The sequence below is a fragment of the Sus scrofa genome, chromosome 13 (assembly GCF_000003025.6).
Source record: "Sus scrofa isolate TJ Tabasco breed Duroc chromosome 13, Sscrofa11.1, whole genome shotgun sequence".
Lineage (NCBI taxonomy): Eukaryota > Metazoa > Chordata > Mammalia > Artiodactyla > Suidae > Sus > Sus scrofa.
The window spans coordinates 89,445,190-89,463,883 of NC_010455.5; the positions used below are offsets into that span (position 1 = coordinate 89,445,190).

At 40.3% G+C, this 18,694-nt stretch overlaps 1 protein-coding gene across 3 annotated transcripts in view; it reads right to left on the reverse strand.

Moving 5' to 3' along the window:
* Positions 1 to 18,351, reverse strand: part of CP (ceruloplasmin) — a 66,828-nt gene extending 48,477 nt beyond the window's left edge. For 2 of the 3 annotated variants that reach the window (XM_013991587.2, XM_021068574.1), the window contains exons 1-6: positions 17,851 to 18,351; positions 11,608 to 11,855; positions 6,775 to 6,987; positions 5,565 to 5,738; positions 3,572 to 3,826; positions 1,969 to 2,140 (exon numbers count right to left, since the gene is read on the reverse strand). In XM_013991587.2, coding sequence (XP_013847041.1) covers positions 1,969 to 2,140; positions 3,572 to 3,826; positions 5,565 to 5,738; positions 6,775 to 6,987; positions 11,608 to 11,855; positions 17,851 to 17,996 — 1,208 coding nt within the window. In that variant the 5' untranslated portion in view covers positions 17,997 to 18,351. 3 annotated transcript variants of the gene reach the window in all.

An 18,694-nucleotide genomic window follows, 5' to 3' on the forward strand; every position in this document is an offset into this window, starting at 1 on the left:
GCACTCATTAAGATGGCTATTAATTAAAAATGGAGAAAGGGGAAACTGCTGAAGGACGTGCTGCCTGCCATAGGCCAGAACCTCCACTTCCAGGGCCTCTTCACCAAGTGTCAGGAACAGCCTCACATCCTGAGAGACAACAAGCCTGCCCAGGCCTATCTCAGCCACAGCAAAGGCAGGGCTGCCTCTTACCTCGCTGGGCCACGGGAGGATGAAGACATGCTGGCAGGGAGTGGGCTAACCTGCCCCAGCCCCAGCCCAGCCCCCTGGGTGAACTTCCTCTGTGTCCTGGGCCGATGGCCCCTCAGGGAGGCAGCTCTGCCCACAATTCATCCCTCCTTCCAGGATCCCAGTGTGGAGCAGGAGCCAGTGAGGCATTCCCGGCCAGCTGTCTCTAGCACGGCCTCAAGGTGGACACTAGCCCCTGCTGCTGGAGGTGTTGTGCTGCTCCCACTACAACAAATGAGCCATGTGTGAGAGAGAGCCTGGAGACGCTAGAGTACCATGTGGTCAGTGGATTGACCTCAAACAGTAGTGTACACTGTAGTCAATGGACTGCCTGGAGATGCCTGTGTACTGTGTGGTCAGCGAACTTCCTGGAGATGCTAGTGTTCTGTGCAGTCAGCAGATTGACCTCAAACACTAGTGTACTCTGCAGTCAGCAGACTGCCTGGAAATGCTAGTGTACTGTGTGGTCAGTGGACTGAGACCTATGTGAAAGGAAAGGTTATCCAACCCACGGACTATTTTTGAACCAGAATTTGCGAACTTGTAATACGGAATTTTCCTTTTGGCCAATAATCAGGATTTCCCTATATGTCACTTGGACATTGGTCACTTGTAGGAAATTTAAACCCTAATTTTGACAGCTACATTGAACATGATTTGTACTGAAATTAACTTGTCTAGCTTCATTTGGTTTTAATTTTTAAATGTTTATAAAAATAGACTTTGGGGTGAATAGGATGGAGGGTGGGTGATTTCTTTTGTAAGTGTAAGATAAACGAACACGCATTAGATACCAAAAAAAAAAAAAAAGGAAAATAAATGTTGGCAAGGATACGGAGATATTGGAACCCTTGTACATTGCCGGTGGGAATGTAAAATGGTACAGCTACTGTGGAAAACCATAAGGTGGTTCTTCAAAAAATTAAAAATAGAATTATCATATGATCAAGCAATTTCACTCCTAGTTATATACCCAAAAGAATTGAAAGCAGAGACCTCAACTGATACTTATATGCCAATGTTCATTATTCATAATAGCCAAAAGGTAGAAAACACCCAAATGTCCATCAACAAACAGGTAGATGGATAAATGAAACATGGTATATGAATAAAATAGAGTATTATTCAGCCTTAAAGAGGAATGAAATTCTTTTTGTTTGTTTGTTTGAGGAATGAAATTCTGATGTATGCTATAGCATGGCTGAATCTTGAAAACATCACGCTAAATAAAATAAGCCAGACAGAAAAGGACGAATATTGCATGATTCCACTCATATAAGGTGCCTAGATTAGGCAAATTCAGAGAGACAGAAAGTAGGATAGAAGTTATCAGGGGATGGGAAGCTTTTGTTTAATGGACACAGAGTTTCTACTCGGAATAATGAAAAACTTCTAGAAATGAACAGTACTGATGATTACACAATCTTATGTATGTACTTAATGCTATTAGATTTTACAATGCTCTGTTTCCAGAAACAGGAAATTAATTAGTCTAACTGTATTCAGAATTTTCTGAGAATTTTGTTGAGCACTTGACAACTTTTAAGTCTATTCTTTTTCATGGACTCAGAAGTCCTATTTCTCAAATTTTAACTCACTACCAAGCACTTTAATAAATATTTAGCAGTCTAGTTACACAATTTCAGGTACCAATTAAAATTTTAATTGCTAAATGAGGCTTTTATGATTCTTTTATGGGGAAGCATATTTTGAAAATAATATCTTTTTTTTCTGAATTACCTTCCCGGTGCTGTTAAGTTTTCTTTGGTGAAGGTGTCTATTCCAGAGGGTGCATAGTTCCAGATAATTTCCTCAGCAGCGATGTAGTAGTGTCTAACGTGTTTGCCATGGATAGCATCCTCAGATGAAGTCTTTTTACAGTCTTGTACCCTGAAAAAGGCCTGCAAACCAGCTGAAAAACACACAGAAGGAAGACACTGGTTAATGAAACCAATGTTTTTCCTATTCACTTGGTGAAATGACAGATGGAAATTGAAGAAATGGACAGCTAGAAACAATTCTATAAACAACAGTTGTAAAGATATCACTCATGGAAAATTCAGACAGTGAAAAGAATTTCTCTATATGGCACAGAGAAGTGATATTACTAGTGTTTTAAAACATGTGGAACCCATTACTTTGGGGTTTCACTATGGAGTTCTTTTGATGAGAAAAAAAATAGGTAATAGGTAAATAATGTGGGGAGAAATGAATATTCACTGTGTTTTACTGAGTCTGTGCAGTGACCTTGGCATTAAAATAAATAATGCTTTAATGAGAAAAATTAGATAAGTGATAAAGGGAGGCTTTGCTATATTTTAAGAAACAGGGTGGGTGGAGGAGAAGGAAGAGAGTGAACATGTATTATTATTGTTCTCTCAGATAAAATGGTTATGCACCTGCTGTGCTGGGCCTTCTGTGGCCAAGGTGACATTTGATGAATGAGATTATGTTTGAAGGGCAAAGTAACATACTCAAAACCTTAGATTAAATCTAATTTCTTCAGGAGGATGATATTACAAACTAATATTTTTCAAGAACTAGGAATATATTAGAGAAATGGAGGAGAGATTTAGCATGCTAAACCAAGGAATAGCTAGGCTCAAATAAAGAACAAAACTGGTTATGTTTAATAGAATCAAGTAAAAAAAAAAAGCTACTTTTCAGCACAATACACAAATCTTCTTGTGTTTACAATATTATGTATTTTACAAATCTGAAAAACTGTATATAGTATTATACTTTTAGGTAGGCCTACACATTCAGGGCCATTTCTTTTTCTAAAAATTAACATATTTTAAGTTTTAATTATTTTATAAATGATCCAGTCTTTAGATTTAAAAAAATTACATTATGATGCATATTGTCATAGGAATAAAAATTAAGTAACCAGTTCAAAGCTCAGATCATTCCAAAGGTATTTAGCTTTCAGATTCTGACTTCCAATCATCACTCTGTTAATGGTATAACTGAGACATGACTCTCTTTTCTTTTCTTTCTTTTTTTTTTTTGTCTTTTGTCTTTTTTGTTGTTGTTGTTGTTGTTGTTGTTGTTGCTATTTCTTGGGCCGCTCCCGCGGCATATGGAGGTTCCCAGGCTAGGGGTCCAGTCGGAGCTGTAGCCACCAGCCTACGCCAGAGCCACAGCAACGCGGGATCCGAGCCGCGTCTGCAACCTACACCACAGCTCACAGCAACGCCGGATCGTTAACCCACTGAGCAAGGGCAGGGTCCGAACCGCAACCTCATGGTTCCTAGTCGGATTCGTTAACCACTGCCTCACGACGGGAACTCCCATGACTCTCTTTTCAATTGGCAGTTAATTTCAGGTAAAGGTGCCTTACCTTTCAGATGGTTTAGATTCTGACAGCTAAGCATCCATTCTCCAGGGTTCTGAGCCACCATGAAAGCATCAAAGAGGGTAGCAGGAAAGAGATTGATGGTATCAATGCGGTAGTTCTTATTAGTCAACACTTGCCCATGGAAGAAAGCTGCATGCACATCAATTTCATTACCCATACCAAAAAGATACCATTTTACTCTGTCTTCAGCACACATGGAAAGTCCTGGGAGACTTCCAAAAGAGTATCCATTCACAGCTGTAAGTCAAGAGTAGAGATTGTGACTAACAGACATTGGTGCCTGGAATATTGATAGTTACCTCTACAGAAATAAAAGCAATTTGGGTTGGAAAATACCATGGGTGGCACACATACCGCTATTCCTCCCTCTGTACCTACATCAAAGAGTGTTAATCGATCACAGAACACTTTCATTCTGGACCTGAATTCAGCCTTGGGGTTTTTGTCAACATAGTTCTAGCAGATGAACACAACACTGAAGATGAAATCGTCTTTGTTATAAATTACACCTTGGAATATTCATGTGTGCATTTGAATTTGTGCATATGTACATACATTTATACAAAATGTACACACATATAGTAAATAGAAAAAAAGACTGAAGGTTATTTAGTAATCAACCATGTATCATGGTGGTGGTGATAGTATGGATGATGTCAATGTTTTCTTTTTTGGTTTATCAGAACTTTCCCAGTTTTCTACAGCAAATGTGAATTGCTTTTGTAATAATACAGGGAAGCTTTTTTTTTTTTTTTTTTAAGATTGGATGACAAAATTGGAAGAAATATGAAGGAGGAAAGAAGAAATTCAGGGCAAGGACAGTAGGGACCAGTGACCAGAGCCACAAAGACCTAAAAATTCAAAAGCAGGACGGCTTGAGTTTCTTCAAAGAACCTTAAGGACACATTTCAAATAGGGAGGTCCTAGAGTTAAGATGGAAATCAGTTTTGGGAAGCACTGTGAGTTAACCAAATGCAACAGAGGTACCAACCCAGGCCCAACCAGACTAGAAGTTTGAGTCTTTAACATCTGTTTTGATTAGCACATAGTAGAGGTTGGATTAAATTATGGAAGAAAGGATCTTCCAGCCAGAAATAAGCAAAAGTTGGAAACAAAAAATCTGTACTTTGTTAATTAATTTTCTGCTTTAACAGAACACTTATTTTTGTGTTCTCAGTTTTTGAGTAAGAGTTATTTTGAAGAAGCTAAATGCAAACAAACAAAAAATCTATACTTATTGGTCTAGCTGGTGTTAAAGTGTTTGATTTTTTTAAGCAGATCCTTATAAACTATGTCACTAAACTCATTTTCTTGTTTCTAAGAATTAAGAAGAAGCCTAGGCAGGAGTATCCTGATAGCCTAGCTGTTAAAGATTTGTCATTGTCACTGCTGTGGCTTAAGTTTGATCCCTAGCCTGGGAACTCCTGTATGCCACAGGCATGGCCAAAAAAAAAAAAAAAGGAAAAAAGAAGAAGGCTAGGCAGTAAGGAAAACATTTCTAGAAGAAATAAGTTGAATTAAAATATATAAAAAATGATGCAAAGTTGGGGGTAGTGAGGGACAATATATAAATAAAAGAAATACTTTTAGAACCAATGGCTTGACCTATTTTCTTAAATATAGTTTAATGATTTACCATATAATTAATTTAACAATTTTAAGCTTCCTCAAATAATTTTTAGAGTGAGTTGGGAGGATAAACATATATAAATATAATTCTTATCAATATAAAACACATACACTTAACTACAATTGAAAATATCTTATTCTTATCAATTTGGAATAATTTAATCTGCCTGCCTTTACTTGGCTTAGTTTTGATTTGACTTGCTAAGTTGAATATCAAGTTGCATGTCCAATATTCTTTGTTATCAAGGCCACATATTAGAAACACACTACTTATTCAAGTGAGGGAATTATCTTAGCAGAAGTAATGGATTGAGAAAAATAAGATAAAGGTCTTGCGTAATCTTACAATACATTCGGTTACTCTCCTTGAAGTCTTCATTGTCTGGCTCCACTTTCTCTGGTTCAGAGCAGTAGGTTTTGATGTTATCTTCTAGATACCAGCTGAGATTTTCATCCACCACAGAAAACATCACCACAAATTCTTGGTCAATATTTTTTTCTTTTTCTTTATCCAGAGAATCTGAAGTGAAAATTAGTATTTCAGTAGAACTTAATTTTTAGCATAAATGTTAGCATATGATCTATAGTTTTAGAAAATTTTAATGTTTATTTTCCTAATAAACCACAAATCTAGACTCATGTTTGTTTTTTTTTTTTTTTTTTTTTTTGTCTTTTTGCTATTTCTTGGGCTGCTCCCGTGGCATATGGAGGTTCCCAGGCTAGGGGTCCAATCAGAGCTGTAGCCACTGGCCCACGCCAGAGCCACAGCAACGCGGGATCCGAGTCGCGTCTGCAACCTACACCACAGCTCACGGCAACGCCGGATCGTTAACCCACTGAGCAAGGGCAGGGACCGAACCCGAAACCTCATGGCTCCTAGTCGGATTTGTTAACCACTGCGCCACGACGGGAACTCCCCTAGACTCATGTTTTATAAATTTGGAAACATTTAGGGAATTATATATTTAGTAACTTGAATTTGTAAGATACTCATATATCTGGATGTCCACTGACCATAGAACTATTCAATACTTTTTTGCCAAATGAGAAAGAAGGTTGTAATTTAAAGTTGTGTATATATTTTCTGGTGTATATAAGCCACAAACTGAGACAGCAAGTCTTTGTCAGTAACTCATTATTGTTCAATGGGATTTAGATTTCCAGCTTGTAAGCTATGTTTTTCTCTTTCCCCATGGTGTCAAAAATACTGCGATAATAGTTTTATCAACACAGAACAGATAACTACAGACCTTTCACCATGGAGTGTCACTAAGGAGTCATGTTTGGTAAAATCATACACCTTTTCTAAATGACTGCTGGAGGTTAGATCCAGCAAACCTACCCCCAAGGAGAGCATATTTGTTGTGGTTTAACAGTGTTCATGAATGCCATATATCCCTTCTTCCCCTGATCCTTCCCTGCATTTTTCCTAGACTCACCACCTCTCTACCATACCTACTCAATCATGGCGCAGAAGACAATGTACATTTGAAAAAACAAACCTCCCTGTTTTCTGTCTTTGGTCATTTACTGCAAGTAATAATGAGAAAATGTACCTTTTCTACAGTGTATTAAAGGTCCAATGAGCCCTGAGGCAATATCTTTTGGAGCATCAATGTGGGAATGGTAAATCCTGGTCACACAATTGCTGTCTTCCTTTCCAGGACCTTGTTCTGGGTTGGCATGCAATATGTACGTATACTGCTCACCCGGATGCACTTTGTCATCTGCTTTTTGAAAATCTGTGGTGTTATCAGGATAGATGGCCCCTAGGAAACAACATGCAATGAAATTACAAATTGAATGTGTTTGAACTTAAATGAAAAGAGATGGTCTGTTGATTCATTCAGCAAAAGTTTACTCAACATTTCACATATGCCCCCTTTGGGATGCAGTGATGAACACAAAGAATAAGGAGCAAAAGCCTACAAGGTCTGAAAATTTGACAGAAAAAGTTGTTATTTTTTTACACTTGACTGAATCTTTAAGAATCAGTAAATACATGTATCAGGAGCATGGTGACCTTGGTTTGCAATTTATTTTATTTTATTTGCTTTTTAGGGCCCCACCCGCAGCACATGGAAGTTCCCAGGGTAGGTGTCGAATCAGAGCTACAGCTGCTGGCCTACAGCACAGCCAGAGCAACGCAGGATCTAAGCTGTCTGCAACCTATACCACAGGTCATGGCAATGCTGGATCCTTAACCCACTGAGCAAGGCCAGGGATCAAACTTGCAACCTCATGATTACTCGTTGGATTGTTTCCACTGAACCACTATGGGAATTCTTGGTTTGCAATTTAAAGAACACTTTTGTCCTAGGGTTGTAGTATGAAAGTAAGAGCAAAATGGCTACCCTCTCCTATAATTTGAAGCTTCTTATATAAATAGCAAATTTTTGCCTATGAAGTAAACATGGAATTATTTTATTTTTTATTTTGTAAATTTCCATACTTATGTAAAAGTAGAAGGAATAATCTGATGAACTTCCATTTTCCCAACAACCCAGCTTTAACAATGATCAATTCAAGGCCAATCTTGTTTCATCTACACCCCCACCCACTCTTCTCCTTATCATCAAGTCATTCTAAAGCAAATCCCAGGCATTGTATCATTTCATTCATGAATACTTAAGTATGTATTTTAAAAGATAAGAATACTTTTTTCTTCTAATGTAGCCACAGTACAGTGATCATATCTTAAAGATGATCAATACCCTAACATACCATGAAACTGTAAAAAATAAGATGGCAGTTAGCTTTTATGCTATGAAAATAGTTATTTGGCTTAGAAAAACAAATAAAACTAAAGAAGGTCAACATTCACCTTGTAAAGCAATATCTCTTTTAAATAGAACACCAATAATTAATAACTAATTTTATACTAATTTCCACACTTGATCCTTATAATTTCAATGAACTGTAGCATGACCTCGACATTTTTTTCCCTTTGTTTGTGCTCTTGGCATACAGAAATTACGGAACTTGAGCCACAGCAGTAGCCCAAGTTACAGCAATGACAACATCAAGTTCTTAATCACCATGGCCTCAGCATTTTTGCTTATGATAATAGCTGGCATTTATCGAGCTATGATTAAGTACTGTCATTGTCCCTATTTTATATATGATAAAACTGAAGCATAGAGAATTTAAGTAACTTGCCCAATGTCATTCAGCCTGTAAAAGGCAAGGGTACACTCTAGCATTGGTCTATTAGTTTTGAAGGCCTTGGCCTTTTTTTTTTTTTTTTTAACAACCTGATTTTTTTTTATTAAACTAGGAAATATAATTTATTTCATAAAAATTAATTTTGTTATCATAGGAATGCTAAATGTTACTTACAGGCTGTAGTTTACAGAATAAACAGGTGGGGTTGGGGCCAGCCCTGCACGCTGCTTCACTGGGCACATAACTGTGTCCACAGCCCAAGCAGGTGGTCCGGAAGCCCTTTGCCCCCAGGGGAGGTACTCCCTGTACCCAGGCTCCTAGTCACTTCTCCTCAGAGCATTTGCTAAGGGACCTGGCTCAGCTGCCTGGTTGCTTGGGGAAGGGGACTAGAGGGCCCTGGATCATCCTGGAGATGGGGAGGGTCGGGGTCCCTCCAGAGCCCAGGGCACTGCGGGAGAAGGCACAAGAAGAGGCACATAGAAGATACACCAACGGACCTTGTGGACTCATGCAAAAACAGGTACCCCAACCTCCAGGTGGCCCAAGACTGATGCAAGGAGGACACATACTCACACAGGCAGGGATGAGTTCCTGATGGGGCACGTTGATGTGCCCACGGATAAGAGCACCTGCAGACACATGCACGCGCAAGCACACCCCAGAGATGAGAGATGGACGGAGACATTGCGAGGGCCCTGCAGCGGCACTCTCAAGGCACTTGGGCTGCGTGCTCCTGCAGTTGTCTCTCAGCCTCAATAAGCAGAGAAACCTCCATCCTACTGGGAGGGGGGCATTGTGCAGACATAGGCACAGCAGCCATGGTAGATTGATGGAGCCCTCAAATCTTTTCCAGGCTTTTCTTATAAAGCTGGACAGTTTCAACCCTCCCAGGAGGCTTCAGCCAATTGGTTTTATGCTCCAAGCCCTGGTACACAATTTCTGGAAATCAGATTAGAAATGGCACCTGGCTAGCTGGCCTGGCCTCAACCCACCAAGAGCTGCCGTCTGGGCACTGAGGCAGCTGGCTTCTGAGGATGGGACAGGGAGGAGGGGCGTGGCAGACCACATCAACTTCGACCCCCTAGGGATCCCATCAGAAGCTAGAATGACAATGTGTCCAAACCCCAAAGGCCTTCAGACAGCAGCTGTGGAGGCTTCTAGGTATAAAAGGCAAAAGAGGCCCCGAGAAGGCAGTCATGTGCCTGAAGTCATATAGCATTTTAATGGCAAAGCGAGAGCTTTAGCACTGGTCTTTGGACCCTAGGCTGCCTATGGCATTTTAGAGCCTGGGAGGAATACACAGGAAAGCCCCTCACAGCACTGGTGAGGCTGCCCTCAAGGCCATGTACCACACAGGCCCACACGGCCCAGACCAGGAGCAAGTGGGGAGGCTGGGCCCACAGTGGACAGGCACCTCTATCAGCGAAGGCTCACTACCTTTGTCCAAAGCAAGCTCCACACAGGCACGGGGGTAAAGGTCTGTGGCCTCAGCCTCAGGGGCCAAGCCTGTTGTGGGCCTGGCCCCTTCAGGGGCCTTGATTTCTTTTTTAGAAGCCTCTCTCAAACCCAGCAGGCCCTTGACTGGCCATAGCCAGCCCATTCCCCAGGGGGGCTGCTGGGTGGTGAGACCCCCTCATTCCCATAAGCCCCCCATTACATGGCAGGGAAGCCAGGCTGGGGACACTGGCTGGCACTACAGCCCCCAAACCTGCTTTCCTCCCAGGAGACCAGACTTTCAAAGGCCAGGATATGCCCAGGCCAGTCCCAAGAGCAGCTCAAGGGGTCCTGAGTGCCAAGCAGGAGAGGCTTTTGATGTGAGGCTTCTCTGCTCGCTCAAGATTCTGGTCCCAGCCAACCCCAGACAGCCAAAAAGGGACACAGATAGGCCCTTGGAACATCTTGGAACAGACAGGCAAGGGGGTACCAGCCACTCCACACTGGCAGCCCTGCCTATCAAAGCTGACCTCAGACTCTCCTGGAATGCAGAGGAAGGGTGAAAGAGGGTGGAAGGGAGGTGCTTGTGGAGATCAGAGCAGGGAAGACGGCCCTCCACCCTTTCTCCTCCACTGTGGGCTGGCATGGGAAGCCTAGCCAGGCTGCCCACCTCCCAGCCTCCCATGTCTCAGGCCTGACTGCTAGCTGATCCTCAAAGCCACATGGACCCCAGAAGCTTAGGCTTATGTAGCTGGAGGCTTTCTTATCCACCCCTTCTCTTTCACAGAAGGAGAAATCAAGGCTGAAAAAGGGCAGATCTTGGATTCCTGGGCACTAAAGGGATGCCAAACTGCACCAGCCCTCCTGGTCTAGGGGCTGCTGGCTAGGAATGTCCGGCTGCCCACCCCCCCACCACCTTGGGTGAGGGAGAGAGGTGTCCATGGGGGATTCTCACCCTCGATTTCTTTCTCTGCTAGGGCCCCCCTTCTGGGCATATCCCCTCTCTGGGAGCTGAGGGATCACAGTACTGGAAATTCTCCCTGGCTCAAAGCTGGGCTGGCTCTCCCACATTTTCCATGCCAGGGAGAAGTCCTTGCTCTTAACCACACAAAGCACCACTTATTTTCTTCCTCCTCCTCTTCATCAAGTACTAAGAGTAAAATCACAAACACCAAATCTAATCTTTGTTCTTCTTGTACCGTCTTTAAGGATTCCAAGTCTTACATTCAAATGACCTTTTGGTTAACGTTGTGTCTCAGATGTGACTCTGGGATCATCCACTCATATGCACCATTTGGCTGATGTATGAGAATACTCACATTGCCTTAGCTGGGACCAAGTTTATCCGAAGTCAGGATGAAAGGTGACAATGGCTATGATACGTTCACATGTAGGAACTTCAGAGAGATGACAATCCCTTTTTGAGTCCTATTTCTTCCCTCTGGATTTTTTGCCTTTTCCAGGCTTTGATGCATATCAACTATTTCACTTATTTTGACTATTTGTCTAGCAAGATGCTGGGCACTGGGAAGGAAGTACCGGCTCTCACTGATTCTCATAGCATGAATCCACCCAGAAATCCTATCACATTCATACTTCACACAAGCAAGCACAAACAAGAGAAACATGGCATTATTTGATGAACAAAAATACATATTCATAAAATAGTTTTGAGCTAAACAACCAGCTACAGGTCTTATCCAGGAGGAGAGTCTATACTCCCAAGCATTTAAAAGTGCTCCTACTGAAAAGGAGGAGGAAATTTCAGCTGGCATATGAGCTGAACTTACCTTCATGTTCCTTATAGTAGGTCATTCCATGTGCATGAAAAGTATAGGGTCTAGAGGCAAAGTTTTTAAAATGTACATAAACTCTATCTCCAGTTTCAGCCTTGATAATAGGGCCTAAAAACCCAAGCCAGACAGGTTTTTCTATAATTGTCCTAAAGGTTTCATCTGTGTACTGAAGGTAAATGGCCTTCTTGTACAATCTTCCAATTCTATTGGGGCCATTTTGAAGATAGATATTGGACTGTTCCCTGCAAAGAAAAAGAAAAAAAAGCATTAGGAGCCATCATTTCTGGGGATAACATTATCACTAAAGAGGAATGAATGACCATATCACATTAAATGTCTGCCTATTGTCATGGGTGCCTCCAAAAAATGAAAAGGAGAGATGGCACTTAGCCCTGCTATTTTAATTATGTCAGGCATCCCACATCAGCTGTATGGCAGACAATCATGTGTAAATGCACCATGAAAATATAATGCATAACCAGAGTATTTCCTACAAGATTTTCATGTTAGAACACGGACGTATTATGGAATAGAATATCAAATTAAATTGAAATATTAAAATAAAGCAGTTGTGGGAGTTACTGTTGTGGCTCAGCGGGTTATGAACCTGAGTAGTACCCAGGAGGATGTGGGTTCCATCCCTGGCCTTGGTCAGTGGGTCAGGGATCCGGTGTTACCGTGAGCTGAGGTGTAGGCCGCAGACATGGCTTGGATTCTGCGTTGCTGTGGCTGTGGTGCAGGCTGGCAGTTGCAGCTCAGATTCATCCCCTAGCCTGGGAACCTCCATATGCTGCAGGTGCAGCCCTAAAAAGCAAAAAGCTAAATAAAAACAAAACAAAATAAAATAAAATAAAGCAGTTAAGGAGTTCCCACGGTGGCAGAGTTGGTTAATGATCTGGCTTGTCTGAGTGGAGGTGGTGGTTTGATCCCCAGCCAATGCAGTGGATTAAAAAATCCAGTCTTGCTGCAGCTGTGGTGTAGGCCCCAGCTCTGGTTCAGATTTGATCCCTAGCTCAGATACTTCTATATGCCTCAGGTGTGCCTGAAAAAGGAAAAAAATGTAGTTTACTAAGACATTTCTCACTTGGGATGTACCTCTTTCAGCCACTGGAAAAATTTGAGTTTATAGGTAATAAGTCTGGATATGTGAGATGTCATAGTGTGTGTATGTATGTTTTTTTCCTAAAATAAAATTAATAATGCTAAAGTAATTCTATCATTTTATTTCTTTTAGCAAAACTAAAGTTGGAATTGATGCATGCATTGTGTATAGGTTTTAAAATTGCCTTTGCATTCAAATTACCCCTGTGTTTTTTTAATACCTTGCTACCAAAAATACTTGAATATTGAATGTTTATATTCTGATTATTGGCTGATTAATAGTTGCTAAAACTTTCCTTAAAATATCAGTAAAGTAAATAGAAGCCATGAGAAAAAGAAAAGGAAAAGAAAGAGAATTTGGCATTCAAACTTTTGAATTGATTCTCAAGTTTCTGTCCTAAATGGAAACCTGTATTCCTCAGTGTGATCTATTTATGGGCAATGCCAACTAGCCATTCATGAGAACCCAGCTAAGACTCGGACTTTGGCAAGCCCCTCCACAACCAAGGCCTCCTCCACTGGAATAAAACTGTAAACACTTTGGCTGATGATCTGGGATGTTGGTGTGTGTGTGTGTGTGGGTGTGTGTGTGTGTGAGAGGGAGAGGGAGAGAGAGTGTTTTGCCTACTTTGAACTCAGTAACATTTGATGCCTTACCATTTTCCACTTAATCCATGTGAGGCCATATCAAACCTGCATCCTCACAGAGACTATGTTGGGTTCTTAACCCATTGAGCCGCAATGGGGACACAATAACCCTCAAATTCTTGAGGCTTCATTTAGATACAGTGTGTATTTATATTTCCTGAATGTGACTCCATAGCATCAAGGACTATATCCCATTTGATTTCAATTAAACTACAGCAGGTTTGTCAAAATGCTTTCATTGCATTGAAATTCTCCTGTCTTAATCATTTCCTGAAATAGGAAGAGCATTGCCTAAGCTTTGGGATTTGTTTTTTGTATACAAAGATTTTGGGGGGGTAGGGGTGAAAATTACTTTTAAACTAATTGATCTGAATTTATAATCTATTCAGGGTTTAAAAAATTTTTTTTTTCTTTTTGACTTCACTCATGGCATGTGGAAATTCCTGGGCCAGTGGATTGAATCCACCCCACAGCAGTAACCAGAGCCACAGCAGTGGCAGTGCCAGATTCTTAGCCCTCTGAGCCATCAGGGAACTCCCCTATTCAGAGTTTTTAACGTTTAGAATTTCTTATATACACACAGCAATATTAAAAGTGTTTTTACTATCTTGTCTTTTTTTCTTCTGAAACAAAATTAAATCTTAACCAAATTGGGAAATATTTCCCATCATGTAATACTTTGGGGGAGGTCTGTTTGTGTTTGCTTATGTTCTATCTCCAAAGGAACACCAAAGGTCATTAGGGTATGTCTATTTAACTTCAAGAGCACAGCTTGGGGACAAAGGTTCAGTTACTGGAAATGTGCAGGAAGTTTGCCAGTCAGATATCCAGTCAAAAAAAAAATCTGTTATTATTGCACTTTGATCCAAACAAATAACTCACATTAATTGCAGTTCTTCCTGTTGACAATTGCAATATGCTCTTTTCTGCTCATTACAATAGATATGCCCCCTCTCAGTAATCACCTGCCTCTGTTTTAGCCCTCCCCCAATTCCCATAATCCTTCAGCAATTCCCATAATTCCTGGTAGATTCATATCCAGAAGTGAGTTTTTAATGGTAGGAAAATTAAAACATTTTTAATATTGCCTTAGTAAGGTAATAACAATGTTACTCTTTCCCATAAATTCAGAATGCCCTCAGGGACCTTGGTTTATGTTTAGACATGGTTAATAAAATGTGGGTAACATACATGAAAATTTCTGGATTCTTAGCTTCACTAATTGAGACATAGTATTTTAGTTTTCTACGGCTGCATGACAAATGATCACAAAGTAGCTTAAAACAACAAATAAATATTATTTATTTATTTATTTATTCATTTACTTATTGCCTTTTTGAGGGCCACACCCACGGCACATGGAGGTTTCCAGGCTAGGGATCTCAGCGGAGCTGTAGCCGCCAGCCTTCGCCACAGCAACTTGGGATCGAGCTGCGTCTGTGACCTACACCACATCTCACAGCAACACCGGATCCTTAACCCACAGAGCAAGGCCAGGGAACAAACCCACAACCTCATGGTTCCTAGTCAGATTCATTAACCACTGAGCCACGACGGGAACTCCAAACATCCACTTTTTATTTCACATTTCTATGGATCAGAAGTGGGCATGGCATTCCTGGGTTCTCTGCTTAGGTTACCTCAAGGCTGATATAAGGATGTTGGCTGAGCTGAGTACTTGTCTGGAGAAATCCACTGCCAAGCTCAGTCAGGTTGTTGACAGGATTCAGTTCATTGTAGTTGTAGGAATGAAATTCCTGTTTCCTTGAAGGCTGTCAACTGAGGATCTCTCCCAGTTCCTTAAGGCCACCTGTATTGCTTTCAAACTGACCTTTTTCATCTTTAAACCAGTAATAATTTGTTGAATTCTCCCTCAATTATCTTTGAATCTCTCTGACTTATTCTTTGTCTACCCAGATCATGCCCCTAGTTCAAAGTCAGCTGTGTCATTCAGTATAACATAAATTGTGGGAGTGATATCTCATCATGTTCATGGGTTCTAGAGATTTGGGGTAGGTTATCTTTTGGGACCATTAAAAAAATTCTACCTACTACACACTGGAAATACAAGAAAAACAGTCAAAATTGAACTGGTGGACAAAGATTCAACCAGGGTGTACATAGCACAAACTCAAGTGAATTATAGGTTATAAGTAGCCTACCTTCACCAGCATAGTATAAAAACTATATCTAAGTGTCAGTCTTCTTTTGGATATGTTCTTGGGGAAGATAGCAACTTCGATACCAAATCCTAGAGCTTAGAACGTGTGAAATGGTATAAGTGCTTCACTTGCATATACACATGGGCTGTCCTACAGAAGTGTTTGTACCACAGCAGCTTTTGCTTACTAGTTTGCACTTAGTAACCTTGCAGTATGAGTCATCATAAATGACTTTTCCAGATAATTTTAGGTCATGATTATGTGTCTTTAAAAATCATTTTTAAAATTTAAGACCATGTTTGAAGTAGTAAAATGAATGCCTTCTGTGCAGGTTTTTTCATTACAAATGTTTTGTTTACTCCCCTGTTTTCTTAAACGGGCGATACTAGGAAAAAATTCAACTTTTTTTTCTGATAGTAAAAGTAAGTATTAACATTTATAGAATACTTATGGTATCTTTTTTTCTTTTTCTTTTCTTTTTAGGGCTGCACCCATGGCATATGGAAGTTCCCAGGCTAGGGGTCTAATCCGAGCTGTAGCTACCAGCCTCGGCCACAGCCACAGCAATGCAGGATCTGAGCTTCATCTGTGACCTACATCACAGCTCATGGCAATGATGGATCCCTGACCCACTGAGTGAGGTCAGGGATGGAACCTGCCTCTTCATGGATACTAGTTGGGTTCATTATTGCTGAGCCACAATGGGAACCCCTGTTTAGCTATTTTTTTCCCAGTTACTTCATTTTTACTTGTTCACATCTTCAGTAGAAAAATCAAGGCACAAAAAGGATTTATTTCGCATTAATATATTAACTAGATTTTTTTGTCAGTTAAATAGAGAATTCTCTTTATTTTTTTATTTAATTTTAAATTTTTTAATTTTTGTGTCTTTTTGCCTTTTCTTGAGCCACTCCTGCAGCATATGGAGGTTCCCAGGCTAGGGATCGAATCGGAGCCGCAGCCGCTGGCCTACACCACAGCCACAGCAACATGGGATGCAAGGCACCTCTGCGACCCACACCACAGCTCACGGCAACGTCAGACCCTCAACCCACTGAGCAAGGCCAGGGATCGAACCCGCAACCCCATGGTTCCTAGTCGGATTCGTTAACCACTGCACCATGAAGGGAACTCCAAGAATTCTCTTTAAATAACCATCTTCTCACTTCATGGCTAGTCTAGGAGCAAGTAAGAGCAAATTTTAGTGCTTCCAGAGGGCCTATTGCCAACCAAGCATGGAGATTAAAGGGAAGAGGGCAGCCTGAGGGCCTGGCAAGAGGTCATGGTCAGCACCCAGGCCAGGGTCCAGGGGTCAGGGGTCTGGTTCCCAGCCCACCTGACAGCTATAGGTCATTGGGATCATTTGTCACCATTAATACAACTTTTTATGACAATTTATAATATATTTATGACCATTAAATTACACTTATCACCATTAAAATACATCTTTAAATGTAATGAATATTGGTTTGGAATAACAAACTTCAATTTGGTGTTAACTTTTTAGTGAACATTATTAAAAGTGATGACCTCAGTAAAGATAAACTCCCATGACAAAAAAACTTCAAAGAGAAGTCTACTTCTGTCTTCTCATGTGGTGAATATAGCTTAAAATAAAGGAGCTTTCAAGTGACACAAGAAACCTTTAAGTTACATAGAGTTTTTTCGAGGGGACATTATAATAGCTGTCTTACTTTTTTTGCGCATGTATAACGCGCCAAGTGCTGTACTAAGAGCTTTCTGTGCACCCACTCTCTAAACAACCCCATGATGTATTCCTATTATTTTCATTTTACAGATTAGGATGCTGAGTCTGAGAAAGATGGACCTATTGAACTGTCCAGAGTCATCTGACAAGTATCAGGGAGAGTCATATTAAAATTAGATTTGATTTCTATAAACATTCTTTGAAGATTAAAAACCTTTTCTTCTTACCATTAATAATCAGTAAATGGTATAGTAAACATAAACCTTTCTACAGTCATTCTTTAGATGAAAGAGCTGCGAAAACAGACAAAAAGACTGAGCCCCAATAGGAGATGAGGTAACAGTTAGAGGGGGGTAATAAGAAGCCCACACAGTTCCCCAAGACCAAGTTGAAAGAAGTAAGGTCAACCTCTCAAAACAAACAAACAAACAAACAAAATCCCAGGAATTAGAGGACATTTATTAAAGTGTCTAGGGTTTCAAGTCCATATTTTGTAGTTTTTCTGTATAACAAATTAAAGAAATAGTTCATCCTTATCAGTAGTTCATCATTGTCTTAATTTTCTTAAATGATAATTTATACATTTGATCTATAAGCAAGAAAAAATTAGTGACTTACTTGTCAACTGAAATAAGTTTCTTTTCCCCACGGTCAGAGGCATAATCCCAAGTTGTTTCAACAATTCCAATGTAATAATGCTTATCTTTTGCCCGGGCTGAGGTACCACATAAAATTAGAAAAATACCGAGCAAGAAAATCTTCATTTTTTTTCCCCCTCTTGAAGCCTGAGAGGCAATGAAGTGAAATCAGAAGCAGGTAATTTTATAAATAAGGCTTTCTTCCTTTATTTGCTTGACTGACAGAATTTTATGTTGCACAAGACAAAATTATTTCGTGAAAGCAAATAACATTTTCCACTTCAGTTCAGTTCTCGTAAACCCAGGAAAAAAAACTCGTTTTCCATTGCCAGGATCCTCTGATTACGAATAAAAAGTCAACAGTTATTGTTGGAGGCACTGAACTGTGCATAACTCTATGCTTCTACCATTCATAGTATAAATTCCAGGAGGGTAGAGATCATGTCTAAATGCTCCCTTTGTTCCTCCAACAATATGCCACAGTACAGAGCCCTGCACACAGTGAACTTTCAATAAATCAGGATAAATTATGCAAAATTTGCAAAATAAATCAAAATATGAAGCTCTTTCCTTTTGAAAAGCCTAACAATACCTAATTGCAACTTTAACATAACGTGATATTTAGCACACCAAACTTGAATATCCCCAAATAGGAATTTATTTTGAAGGATTTATTTATTACATAAGTTCCGAGCACATCTGCATAGAATGTTTATCAGGTTATTCTGGATTGCTATATCTGAATAACTAGCAGAGGATAACAGTAGTTGATGATTCTGTTTTAATTACTGAAGAAATTAGAGGTAAATAAACCTGTCTTCAAA